At 36.6% G+C, this 14,514-nt stretch overlaps 1 protein-coding gene across 1 annotated transcript; it reads left to right on the top strand.

Annotated features, from left to right (window-relative positions):
• The first annotated feature begins 6,383 nt into the window (after window positions 1-6,383).
• skic8 (SKI8 subunit of superkiller complex) lies at window positions 6,384-14,212 on the top strand. The gene is made up of 11 exons (XM_088920681.1): window positions 6,384-6,503; window positions 6,894-6,940; window positions 7,676-7,703; window positions 8,081-8,186; window positions 8,276-8,448; window positions 8,767-8,915; window positions 9,505-9,598; window positions 10,919-11,012; window positions 11,453-11,545; window positions 12,662-12,740; window positions 13,625-14,212. The coding sequence occupies exons 2-11, from the start codon at window positions 6,929-6,931 to the stop codon at window positions 13,712-13,714; spliced, it is 918 nt and encodes a 305-aa protein (XP_088776807.1). The 5' UTR covers window positions 6,384-6,503; window positions 6,894-6,928; the 3' UTR covers window positions 13,715-14,212.
• The last annotated feature ends 302 nt before the right edge of the window (window positions 14,213-14,514 follow it).

The raw sequence follows: 14,514 nt of genomic DNA, 5'->3' as shown, positions 1-14,514 counted from the left end.
ATATTTAAACTGCTTCCGAATACTGCACCACAACACCCTGTTCTAGCCTGAGTGACCTTATACTAATGATTGAATCTTCTTGAATTTGTATTTAAATCATAACTCCCCTTCAAATAGCTCCTACCTCAACTAATGACTTCCAGCTTTAATTTTGTAGCATACCAAAAATGAAAATATATATTTTTTCAAATGTGTGAAAATGCTGGCAATATGCACTAACTTGTGCATTCACAGGTAACCAGCCTATAGAATCTGCAATGTAATAAACACCACCCCAAACACCAAATTTCATGAATATTTTAAAATATTTTCTGTGTCCTTTTAAAATACGTGCAGTGTTTTTTGCTCAAAGTAATACATTGTGTATGTATTTACAATATATGTATAAAGTTGGGTCTCAATTTAATTTTAATTTTAATTTAATTGACACAATGGAAGTGAAAGAGGAGATGAAAGAGAATGTATGATCTGTGTGTATTTGGACAAGTAAGTGAAAACATGAAAACTGTAAGAATAATACAGTTTTATTAATATTTGGGTAACGTCAAATTCTAAATCTAACCAAACTGGTTACACATTTTTCGAAGTTCACAATATTCAAATGTATTCATGCTTTGTAAACTTGTCAAAATAAAATCCTGCAATATGTAACACTGGACCAGGGGTCATCAGGTAGAAGCTCAAAGCTTCTGGATGATTTTAGAAGCTTCTGAGAGTCACCTTGATGGCCTTGAAAGGAGGCTACAAAGTATTCTTAATCAACAGGCGGAACATCAGAACATTCTCAAAGGTTTCAAGGAAACAATTATTGATCTCCAAAAGTCGGACACCTCCACATTTTATGAATTTAATTATACCCATTGCCAGTGTTTCATAGAAAACAGAGAAAAAATAGAAATATTTTTGGAGAGCATCTGATAGTTTGGCTTCGGTTTCCTAAACCATGGTAGGCACACTTATTCATACAGTATATGGATGTCTTGTCCTGGTAACCTGAGAAACAGGACAGAAAGGTGTGGAACCTTTTTGGGAGTTACCCAGTGCACATCCCCTTTAACTGGCATGTGGATGTATCAGCTTCATTACAGGCAATGTCATTGTGGTTTTCATGTGTGTATTTGTTCCAGAAGCTGAAGCCAGTTAATCTTACTGTTAGCACTACTCTTTAGATCTGGATATGTCTAAAAAAGTGAACATAAAAAAGTCTGCTACTAAAAGATAATAGTGTGAGCTGGATGTTCTGCCCTGAACAAAGCTAAGATGTTTTTGTTTCAGGCTTCTCCCTTTTCTGAGCTGAAAAACAACGCTCACTGCAGACTTGTGATTCCCTCTCAGTATTGCTGCTACTATATTAAAAAACATTGATCAGTGTGCTCTAGATAAAACCCAAGGAAACAAGCTGGTGGCCAGAACTCATCATTTCTTTGTTACGTCTATTAGTCCTTTCAGCAGTTTCTTAACACATGCAGTACATAGGGTATTGTCCAGTTAGAATAAATTGTGTCAATTGTTTGTGATGAGTCGAAAGCTGCTTCAAATAAATAGTTATACAAAATAAAAATAGTTCTTGAATAATGCATAGCTTTAGGGCACAGAGGGGTTTAAAGACTGGTACCATACTGACCACCCCCTTGCTACGTTTCTGCAGGCTTTAGAGTTGATTACGAAAAGGTACAGACATACATTTTCTACATCATTACAGACGTGCTTGGTTGTGTATAAAATCCTGTTCCTAGACTGGTGATCTAAATGGCTGTACTGAAGTGTCTGGAGGTGTCGAGCCAAGGAACTGAGATTCCTGTCCTGATCCATGGAAAGAAACCTCAGTGTCACCTGCCAACACTAGGGCCTGGAACTGGAATCATTCTCCTCCAGCACAGATATCACAGAGCACCACTCTTATGAGACAAGCAATTTTTGATAATTACGAACAACCTCATGCCACATTTTGGAAAACTCAGTATTTCCCCACTAAACTGCTTTTCCTGTTGCATTAAATTTGGGATTAATGTAAAATTGTAAGATTTTCAATTCCCTCCCAGATAGAACCCATGATTATCTAATTAAAAAACTGTCTATAGCTCATCTGCTTTTCATTAAATTTGAGAAAGTATTGGCATACGATGCTGCTTTACTTGTTGGCATTGCAAAATCCAAAAGAAAATTGTATTTCTAACTAATGGAGAATGGAGTGACTACCAGGTTTTTCTTGAGTAACGCGGGGCATTGGCAAGTGTGGATTAATAAATTGTGACTGTAAAACAGGAAAGTTTAACAGGGCCCATGTTCTTTTCAATTGTTCATTATTTCATTTTAATTTTTTTTAGGAATCTGAAAGACTTCCATTCATTTTTTGTAAGATTAATGATTCGGTCATTTGATTTTGCAAATGAAATAGCAAGGATTAAACAATCTTATTCAAAGGTTTGCCTCCTGAATGAAATTCATCAAAGCTTTTGCTTAAGGTTGATTAAGAGCTCTGTACAGTTTTACAGCAGTAGCGATGATTGGAGTCTGAAGACTGGCTTTGTGTGTTTTAATGGTGTAAAACAGGACCTGTCTGGAAATAATTTTGGATTGTATCAGTCTTACCTCTATAGCCAGTGATGCTATCTTTCATTTATTGCAACAGGACACTTATAGAGTGTATCTTCCTTTTGTGTTTCATTCAGTGCAGAAAGACCAATTACTTTGCAACTGGAAGATTACTAAAAGAACAACGTTTTGTTCTGGGAGCCTTCTATTCCAAGGGGAAATTGAAACAGAAATTATAATGCTTCCATTCATTTCTTGCATTACAATTAAAGACATACCTGTACATATAAATATTATACTTAGTAATGATGAACAGCATGCATATATTATGAAGTAGTTCAGGTGGGTAGGTGCATCAGCATGCATAGGCTGCAAAGGAACAAGTAATAGGTTTATTTCATACATGTATTATTCCTTTCCAGCTTACTGCTTATATCTGTAATTCATATCTAAAATAAGGTACAAATCTGTGTCATTATCTTACGGAACTTTATAGTGCTGGTAACGTCCTGTGATGCTTCTAAATTTTTGGATGAAGCCATCAAACTACTCTTTTTCTATAAGTGTAAATTCACACAGTTTCGAGAGTGACAAGAATGATTCTTAACATTTATTTAGTATTTTTTTTAAACACAGCTGCAGGAGAATTCTGCAAAAGATTAATTTGGGTGGAATTGCTGGACCAAGCGTTGAGCTGTTTCTTGGAAGGCGATTGAACGCCTGGATTAGACGTTTTTTTTCCAAAGCCTAATAATTGCAGCGATGTTTCACCATTAAGGCAACTGAGGAAATTGGAAGAGGAAAAACAGTGAACAGAAAAGGCTTGGCTGCTTGGGGAGCAGTCAGGGCTCAAATGTGCAATGCCTGCATTTCCTTTTCCATTGACAACCTCTGCCTTTTCCTTTCCAGCAGCTGAGAACCACTGTCAGGACACTCCTCAGCAGCCTCCTGTCCGTAATTCCATTCAGCTGGTTTTCAATGCATGGCTCACCATGTGGACCTATTCATTCTCCACCACATCTTCCCAAAAAGGCCTCCCCTGGAGAGAGGCTACTTTTGTTTATTAATTTCCCTCAGGCGAGATCGGCTCTCTCTCTTTTTTTTTTGAAGGTCTTCATCAATCTCTGAAAACTGCCCTCAAGACAACAGGAGATAATTTATGTACAGATGGGGCTCGAAGCACTCTGTCATTGTCCTGTGGAAGTGACCAGTAATAGGAGACAAACTATTCCCTTGTGAACACTGCTTGGCCATTTTAGGGCTCACCAGCCGTCTTCTGGACAATAAATTCTATTTCCTTTGGTCCACGGAGGGGGAAATGGCTGAAGTAAAAAGGCTCACTGATGAATTATTTTTTGGACATGAATAAATTATGGCAGAAGAAAGGAAATTTTCTGTTCTCTCTACTTGTGGCTTCTTAGAGAGGAAACAATGCACTGCAGAGGTGTTTGGCTTTTCTTTGACTCACAGTTATGTACTGTACAATGCAAAACTTCTTAGGTTCTTTTTGGCAATTTTGGCTCAGAAAAATGTTTAGTCCACTTACGTGCTGTGATTCATCATAAACTGATCAGGGAGAGGTGCTTCTGTAGCAGGAAATGTGATAGGGAGAAACTTGTCAAAGTGCAAGATGTACTGTAGGTCCAAATCATAAGTAATCTGGTTACTGTGCTTAATTATAGAGCAACATTTCAAAATGACTCAAAAATTTTAAACCAAGTAAATGAAAAAATACAGTAGGCTGGATGTGGTAAATGATGTATCTCCCAGCACTCCAACATTTCCTATGTGATTCAAGGTTATAACTGGAATTACAAGAAATGCTCTTCCTGGTTTCAGCTTTAACCAGTGGTGGAAATTATTTATCACCACACAAAAACAGTTTACGAAATTGTTCACAAGGCAACAGGAGGCAGGATTGAAGTACAGTTACAAGCTCAGCCTTCCTGCTCTTTAAGATAGCTGTAACTATGCCCATTTCTGCCTTCATAAGTATCTTAGATTAAATTAGATTAAAAGTTTCTCATAAGGAGCGGTGCACCACAATCTTCTATGGCTTCTGATGAACATTGAAGATTCCAGGCCAGCATTCAGTAGATGTTGCTTCTTGAAAAAAAAAAAACAACTAAAAATAAGATGTCTTCCTATTTTATTTCAAAACCTTGTCTTAGATTACAGAGAGAAACCCCAGCAATCCATACTGGGCTAATGGAGTACATCGATCATACACCCAGGCTGGCTTGAGGGCTGTGACCTGTGTCGCAGTGTTACCTGCAGAGTGGCCACGGCGTGTCTGTCACATCATTTCCCAGAGGCCATCCTGGCTGAAGGGCCACGTAAATGCTAACACCAAGGTTTGTTTTCTTCTCATTTTTGCTATAAATGTCCAACTGGCATTCCCACAGGGAATGCCCTGACTCTAACCTTTTCAGGCTCCAATAACTGAGCATGCGGATGAATGAAGTGTCTACCAATATTTAAAATACTCCCTGCTGTCTCCTCTCCTCCTGCTCATTCATCACTGCTGACCCCACGGAGGTCTGCTGGCAAAGGGGAGGTTACGGGGTTCAATAATGACCTCCATCCCTTCCTCCCCATCCCACACAACTTATGAGCCAAAAATCCCCGTAAAAACCACTTCTGTGTTTTTTATATGCAGATTCCCTTGTGGCAGGACTACGTGTCTTGTTCCAAAACAACTGAGCCGTCAGCTTTTGGAAACAACTGTAAGATTTCTGCAGGAACTAAGAAGACACCTGAAAACATGTACCTCTTTGTCCTCCAAATGCAGCAGTTTGCTAATAAATGCTGTAGACCGTTCGATGTGGAAAAGAAACATAACTTCATCTGCAGTAACACAAGGTGTCTTTTCATTTTTTGTGGTGCTTCGGATGCACACGCCGTGATGAGCCAGCTTTGTGTTTGTGCTTATTTCAGTGGCAAATGTTTGAGACATAGATCATTGGTAAGACTTTCTCTGGCTGTGGGACAATGACAGCACTATTTAATCACAGCTGCACCTGACAAACACTGGTCACACAACATTGCCTCATTGTTTCAATAAATGTCACTGCACCGGGCACCTGACACAGACCAAATTAGATTAATATCACTTTGTTCCTTTATATGCCAGACTAGAAAATACATTAGCTCATGAGACCATTTCTCACGGAAGCCAAATGTCCATGTTCATGTCTTATTATCTTTTTTGCTGGATCCAGTGTCCAATGTTCTGTATCAGATGCTTGTAAGTGCTGTCTGTTTTAACAGAGGGACATTTCAAAAATAGCGTATTGGGAAGAAAATAATAGTTTTTTTATTATAAAGGCTTGTATTTATCACTGAGCTCAATTTAAAACTCCCCCCAGAAACAGTAGAATTCTTTGATAGTGATACTTAGACAATCTGACTTGCATAATTTAACAATATCTTTCAGACCAATGGCAATGTCACAAGGGTAGAGGCTTCGTTATTGGCACAGAGACATTTTCAGAATCGTTATTACTGTCTCTTGTGTGAATGCATTTATTAATTTAAATAAAAATTAGACGTTGACATTTAATTAATAGATAAGCCAAATGATGCACATGAAAATTTAAAGATTTTTCAACAACGCAAGACACGACATTGACTTTTGATTCTGGAAAGCAAAAACACTAATATTCTGAAATGATCCCCTGTGGAAACATGGACAGTGAGTGAACACACCAAACTATACTTTTGCTCGAAGTGTGGAAACACTGCCCTGACCCAGGACTGACTGACTCGCTCCAGACAGGAAACCGACTCAACCCCTTTTTTCTTTTTTTCCTGTTCTCGCGGGCGCTCCGCCCTACCAGGAAATTCGAGTGCGAACCCCTGTCCCACAATTCCTAGCGTAAGGTTGTCATGGCGCTCTGCAGTTAAAAATTAGTCAAATGCATTATATAGTGAATTTCAAAGAAACGTTGGGACAAAAATCTAAAAAGGTGCGATTTTTCTATTCCCAATGATTATATGTTAAATTATATTGCATTTGTTGCTAAAGAAATAGACTTGTTTTTTTCTGCTTTTGACACGTTTTCATACAATAGCCAGATTGTGTAGAGATGTTTTCCCGGGGCTCGTATAGCGTTGTAGGAGATAATCGTAAAACCTATAATTCTGTATGTTCTAAAGTTCGTTTAAAAAAGAACAAAATATATTTTGACTGGCATGCACCTGTAACTATATGCACAATTATACAGTCAACAAAATTCTAAAATGAAACGGACGATATCCATATAATAGAGAGACTGTCATTTTACTAAATTTTTAAAAGTTTTTTTAACGTAAAAATCTCATTTTCGAAGGCTTTTCTAACTCCTATTTTCCCACAGGCAGCTTGAAAGGCCGATATTTGGAAGAACAGAAAATGAGTACACAAGTAAGTTAAGTGAGCTGTTAATTATCTTCAACAGCAGTGACACGTTACAGGGATATTGCATCTCTAATCATGTGTCCTGTTAGTCTGACACCTGGGTAAATTAATAGAATCCATGTAGCCTACAATGTAACCTTGAAGTTTCCACGATAGTTTCTGTGCAAAGGCACAGTATTTTGCAAACTCCCTGGCTGTTTGAGTTGGACACTTAATTGCAAATATATCAGTTCAGTATCTTGCATCTTGAATTATTTAATTAATCTGTAGCTTAGTTTAGTGTTTTAACTGAATTACATCCTGAAAGACATCCTTAGGTTTTATTCAACTGTATTTTTATCCCAGTACCCATCAGTCTGTTATGTCTCCAGTATCAGTTGAATAAAGGTTGGCTACATAAATGGAGGAACAATAGGTTCTGAAAGGCTGTCATCTTATTTGCTGTTCCTGTTTGTTCTGGTTTTCAGTTTTGATTGTAAAAATCTAAAACTGAACAAGATTCTCAGAATGGTGACTCGCTGGAGCCGTTTGTAACAGGCATTTTCACATACATTGAAATATAAATGGATTCCTCTCCTACTTCCACAAAGCCAGAGCCAGGCCTTGTATTAGTCTACAGTATAGGGATTGCATATTTTTGAAAAGTAAAGTGTGCAAGGGCAGCGTAATGTAAAATGTAATTAATCAGTATACAGGGAAAGACAGATTTAATTTTTTTTTGCTTTGTCTTTTTAATTTCAGTACAGTATACTTTTCAAACAAGAGCATGGTAAGTCATGTAAAGATGTTTTTTTTTCATTTGTTTAAACTTGACATTAAACTTGTGTATTTTTATGTTGTGACCATTAGCCTTTTAAAGATGTCAAAAATGTTAGCTGCTGCTCCACCTACAAAGTACAAGAAAAGCCTTCTTAACAAAGAGATTGGTGCTGGTTCAGTTATCTGTTCCAGACCAGTAAATCACTGACTAAGACTTAATTTCCAGACAGAGCAGTTATGTCTGTTAAACTGTGGTATTCCCCACCTGTACTCGTGAGTTGTCTATGGCGATAGGCTGTCATCTTGGACTATAAGACTGTAGGCATACAGATGATGCAGATGACAGGATTTGTGTGATGAATCTGTGTTGCTGATGCTCAACTGTAGCTCATGATGATGCAATATGGACTGCTGCCTGGGGGCGGAGTGAGAAGGATGGCTCTGAGACAATTGTGACCGGCTCTCTCGATGATCTAGTGAAAGTCTGGAAATGGTAATTCGTTTTAACCTTTAGGTTTTTCATTATTTAGACGTGGAGCTCGAGTGGGTGCTACGTTGTTGTCGTTGTCTTCTTTCTTCCAGGTCTGACGAGAAGCTGGAGCTGCAGTGGACATTGGAAGGTCATCAGCTGGGGGTGGTGTCTGTGGATATCAGTCACAATGGGGCCATCGCAGCCTCCAGCTCTTTAGATGCCCACATACGACTCTGGGATCTTGAATCTGGCAAACAGATCAAATCAATGGACGCAGGGCCAGGTTTTGTATTGTTTCTAGTTTTTCACATACAGATTTTCTTGATTGGGCAAAGTTATATTTTTCATCAATCTATACATGAAAAATGGTCATGCCATTTGAAATTCTTAAAGCACGCTTATTTTGCCTTCATGTAACGTCAATCTACTTTCCTCTCCTAGGAGCTGGTGGTGGATATTTAGTGTAAATTATTAATTATTCGTGTTTCTCGCATTACTTTTAAATTCCATAATGCTTCTGGGAATGCAGCTGGCCATTAACAGCTAGCACAAGCTCCTAGAAGAAAGATGCAATTTCTTCTTCTTCTTCTTTGTGTTTCAGTTGATGCTTGGAGTGTGGCATTTTCACCTGACTCCAAATACATAGCCACAGGAAGTCATCTGGGAAAGGTCAATATCTTTGGTGTGGAGAGTGGGAAGAAGGAATACTCCTTGGACACCAGAGGAAAATTCATTCTCAGTATTGCATATGTAAGATGCCTTTCATTTATCTTAATATTCTAGTGTTAAATAGTTCTATATTTTTAATCTTTTTTCCATAAAAAGTAGTGTACATTTTTTAAATACTTTTTTTTCTTACTTTCAGTGTAAACCCTGTAGAAAAGGATTTTTAAAAAGTAATGCAGTGTTTTTTGGGAACAAATACTAGTTTCACACAATTTGAACAAAAATACAAGTGGAGCCACACCTGAAAAGTTGTTAAATTGTTCACTCTTTTGAGCAGGATTAAATTTTGCCTTCCTTGTTTATTGAAAAGCGTGTGCAAACTCTAAACATTCTTCTTAATAAATTAATAATTGTCAAAATTGCAGTGTTTAGAAGAATAATGTGCAAAAGCATGGCAGTTTCAATTGAAGAGTACTGAAGATCTATAAAATATGGATTCCCATGGGAGTATGTGGCCTTTTATTTCCTTATAGCTTTGCTTGCATTTGTCCTGAAGCCAAATACATTTAGTAATATTCACTGTACTGATTTCAAAAACCAAATGCCATACTTCTCTATAATGATATCAACAAATTATACAATCCAACGATTTGATTACTTTTTTTTCTTCTAGAGCCCAGACAGAAAATATTTGGTCAGTGGGGCTATAGATGGAATCATAAATATTTTCGATATTGCAACAGGAAAACTCCTCCACACCTTGGAAGGTAATTAATACATCTGGAAAATATATTGTATAAAGAAACTGTTATTATAAGTGCATTTTGTAGATGTTTTGTTTGTTTACATGTAGAAAAAGTTTCTTTTGATATTCTAAACACTGTGCTTACACTGTGGTTTGTCTTTATGTAGTGGCTAAAGTATGTACTGTATGGGATGGAGACATCCCATTGCTCTGCCTTGCTTGCAAAATTTTATTAATTTGGTCAGATGCAGTTATTACAAATTGAGAACCCATTATAATTTAGTGGTCCATTTAAGGCCTTTAAAAAGTTTGTGGATTTGCAGGAAATTTGTTGTTTTTTATTTATCCGTTATGGATATTAAAAAGTAATTGAACTTAAGTGTCAAATAGTTTTTCTATTTAAGGAAAACTTGTCAGGGTTTTATAAGTGTTTTTTTAAAGATATAGCCAAATATTGGATAAATCAGTTAAACTGTAAACACCTATTAGGCTATGTTATGCCCTTTGGTGTGACTGTCAAATTAGCGCTCTTAAAATGTTAATTTTTAGTTTTAGTTAACTGATTTTCTAAAAAATATGCAACTAAATATTCACCATAATATTGATGAAAAAGCAATTCATCTTGAATAATTTACCCACAAAATTTCATTAAATTACTACTAGTTCGATTGTACTGAAAAAAACATACAGAGCTGTTTTTAAATTAAATTAAATTTTTCGTTCAAGTAGGTAATGCACCAGATACATAAATCATTAATTCTGCAGAACATTGTGCAGAGGACAGATTGAGTACAATGGTAGAATAATCAAAAATAGGAATTGAATGAAAAATTAGTATGAAACAATATATTTTCATTAATGTGTAGCCTATACCATATCATTCAGTGTGATTTAATATACATTTTAAGTTTATTCTTTTAATTTATTAAAAACTTACTATCCAAGTGCTCACAGTTTTTTTTATAGATGATCCAGTGTCCTGCAAACACCGAGAATATTAGTGGGAAGTCATTGACACTCTACCAAATAACCTTTGACATTTTTTACCTTTATTCTTTAATGTGGTACAGGAACTTCTCTTCAGTTAATTCTTCCCTTACCATTATCCCCCGTTTTCCCCTCTCATATTTTGCAAATATAATTCATTCACAAGAAGTAGATAATTTACTTAATACGGAGATGTCTACTTTTTATTTAGTTTAGAGTTGTTTATAATGTATGGTATCTCTTTGTATATCAGTGTTAAGGACAGCTGAGGTCAGAGTTATCTTAGGATATAGTGATCCAAACCTCAATGTCTAATTTCAGAAGTGTAGAATAATGTATTTGAACTTTTCTTTAGGTCATGCTATGCCTATTAGATCCTTGACATTCTCGCCAGATTCTCAGCTCTTAGTAACAGCTTCAGATGATGGGTATATCAAGATTTATGATGTGTAAGTACAATTTAGAATTGCAAGAATTATACTTATGAATAGTGTGGTTTCAGGTTATTAACTTTGCAATTTTACCTGTCACAGCAATCAGTGCTGTTTCAATATACAGATCTCACATTTTCCCAGTAAACTGCATGCAATATATTAAAAATTAAATTAAATTAAATTTTTTCCACCATTTCTCAGCTGTACTCAATTATGTAAGTGCAACCTATCTTCTTACTGAACTAGTCTGCTTCCAAATGCTTAAAATGAAATGATAGCTTATCTTGGGACTATATGTTTGAGACTGTTTGTCTCAAGATGACTATAAACCAAAACATTGGTGCTTTAAGATTTAGCTAAGCAAAAGTGGAAATAATGCACCATAGAAGCAGAATGTATTTTTTTTTGCAAAATTTGCTTGAACAGATCAATGGTGTACTTTCTAAATTTTACAGGCAGCATGCCAGCCTTGCAGGGACACTGAGTGGCCATGGTTCTTGGGTATTAAATGTTGCTTTTTGTCCAGATGACACCCACTTTGTTTCCAGGTAGGATATGTTATCACTATATTGAAATGCTGCCAGTGCAAGATGGACAAAAGTAACTCTGTGAAGCATACAGGAGCTTCGATTTTGATAATGGTCAACAGGCTTTTCAGAAGAAAAAGAAATATGTTCTTGGAAACAGTTTTGACTTTTATTGTTTACTTTACCCATAGAGCTATGTGGTTACTTGAATTTACCAAGTAAATAACTCACTTTGAAGTTATGAACTTCTTACCCTCAACTTTGATTTATCTAAAGGAACCAAAAGGAGGGCACTGCTTAGCCTTGGGTGTCACTGCATTCTTTCTCCTGGCCACAGGATCAGTGAGGATATGAGTTACTGTGGTATTGAATTAAAGCAGTCAATTAAATTATAATTAGCTGTAAATTAATTCATCATGGGTGCGGGGGGGGGGGGGGAGAGTGTACATAAATGCACTGCCACAGGAGGCTAGATGCTTGCCCAGAGTTTGATCCTCTTGCAAAGTTTTTTTTCCTGTTGTGATCTCATTCTCAACTAATATTTCTGTGAAAAACCGCAAAGTTTAAAAGCTTCTCTCTTATGTAGTTCAGCCAGGTTATGTAGACCGTAGCTGGAGAGAGACAAGGCCTTTGTTGTGTTTTAAACAGAACAATGGGCTGTGAAATGCAAGAGCAAACGTGGACAAAAGGAGCTAAAATATATTGTAAATGCTTTACTTTTCTATTCCCTTGCAATATTTGCAATGTAGATGGCTATAGATCTTTAACAGCCTTTAACTTTTATTAACTGCAAGCAGCTGAGGATACCTGGTTTTGAGGAATCATATTTAAAACAAGTTTGTGGGGGACCTTTTTTGGCTCTCAAACAGAAATGTAAAAATAGCTAGTTTTTGAAAGGATACCAACTTTGTCCAGTACAGGGTTGTGGGGGAAGCTGAAGCCTATCACTGAAAGCCCTGTCCCTTTTTGTTGCAAACATTTTTTTTCTCATCTTGAAAGAATCACCATCACCTGTTATTTTAGCCAACCTACAGTCTCAAAGACCAAGATTCTGAGTTATCCTTTTCTTTAAATACTGTATTTTAAATACGTGCCAGATGTAATGGAACATGACATGGATTGTCTTCGATTTTGTAGTTCTTCCGACAAGAGTGTGAAGGTCTGGGATGTTGGGTCAAGAGCTTGTGTGAATACTTTCTTCGACCATCAGGACCAGGTGAGGATTTCTATAGTTTTTAAAAACTGTGAAAATACATTTTAAAATATTGTAAGGACATTATTGGGGGAGTTAGCATTGATTGGTTTGTCTTGTTCAATTTCTAGTTTGAGCTACTTTTGTGTGTTTGATTGTATCCTTTTACCATATAATTTTTCATTCCAACTAACCATAGAAGTATAGATTGATTTTGTAAAGAGCTATAAAGGGAAGTGTTTGTACAGACCTTTTGGTCTTCAAAGCACTGAGAGTCTATTTTGCATCCTTACTTCCTTACCCAAAGGAGGTCTTGATTTTGGGGTTTTTGCCTTTCTGCATGTCAATTAGCAATTTCAACAGGAACAAAAAATACAGTGGCTGAATCCATTTAGTAAGATGTTCTAAAACTGAGAAATAAATAAGGACAAACAATTGCCCTGGAAATCTTTGTTGGCCTGCATTTTTGTGGGGGCCTTGTTAATTGTGTGTCTGCAAAGGTTTCAGAGAAATCTATGGATAGGATTTGACACTGCTGTCATCTTATGATTCTTAAAATATTTTGTTATGCTGCAACAGTGCCACATGAAATGACTCCAAATGTCAATAGAAGTCTGGATATCATTGCCTGGGGAATGAACATTTGTGATTATTTCTTGTGGCATTGTTTCACTGGAATGTCTTCATCCAGTAAAAACAGACAGCCCCCTTTGCTGTTAACTGTTCCGTTACTTCTCAGCGTGTACTTGTCAAAGAATGGATTTGCCTCATTTGTTTGGTGGGTAAGTCAATCTGTACATTGCAGCATGACATATTATCTTTAAATCCTTTATATCTCAGAGAAGCACTAAGGCTTCATCCTGGACTGAGTATCCAAAAGCAAGAGTTAAAAATGATTTTTGTTTCAGGTGTGGAGTGTCAAGTACAATGGAAATGGATCCAAGGTGGTCTCTGCAGGAGATGATCGGGCAATCCATATTTATGACTGTCCAGTTTGAAAAAGGGATTATGGGCCGGGAACGAATCTTCTGCACCTGAAATCGGTCTCCCAGAACCACTGTACATATTGCTTGGCTTGGTATGATAAACCAGATTATGATTTTATATTGAAAGCAGCTCAGCAAAGAAAAATGAAAGCCGTCATCTCAAACAGTTTTGGGTGGATTTTATTTTGCGAATTTGTTTTTAAATAAAACCTTATGTTTTCTTTGACAAGGAAACTGCTCTTCTCTTGGGATTAAATCAATAAAAACTTTTTCATTACTGTTCATAAAGGCTTTTACTTAAATGTAGTATTTTAAGTTGCCTTGTTAATGAACTAATTTTATATGTGAAGCAGTTCTACTGACTACGATTACACAAAAAAGTTAAGTAGAATTTGCTTCACAAACGTACTGATTGGAAATTGGCTGTCATCTGTCTTGGGAACAGTACTGCCCAGAAATAGTAACCTTCGGCACAGAATCTTTACATTAAATTTCCTTTTTTTCAGCTGTCATTTGTGTGGAGTGATTTTATCTAGATTGGTTTTGTATCACTAATACAAACAGTAATATTTCTTTACTGGAAATATCAGTGCAGTTTTCTAAAAGGCATGAATGTAAATGTCTCATTCTCCCATGTGAGTAGGTGGGCGTTCACAGCACACGGATAAACACAGCACACTGAATCTTCACAAACAAAATCTGTCTGGAGCTATAAATAATACAAATGATTCATTCATCTGGATTACAGAACCCATTGTCACTCCAAATCAAGTTTTCCATAGGTGAAAAATAGGTTTTTAATTATCAATGTT

Source organism: Atractosteus spatula, chromosome 7, assembly GCF_055471065.1.
Source record: "Atractosteus spatula isolate fAtrSpa1 chromosome 7, fAtrSpa1.hap1, whole genome shotgun sequence".
In the NCBI taxonomy this organism is placed as follows: domain Eukaryota; kingdom Metazoa; phylum Chordata; class Actinopteri; order Semionotiformes; family Lepisosteidae; genus Atractosteus; species Atractosteus spatula.
This window is presented reverse-complemented; position numbering and strand designations above follow the sequence as displayed.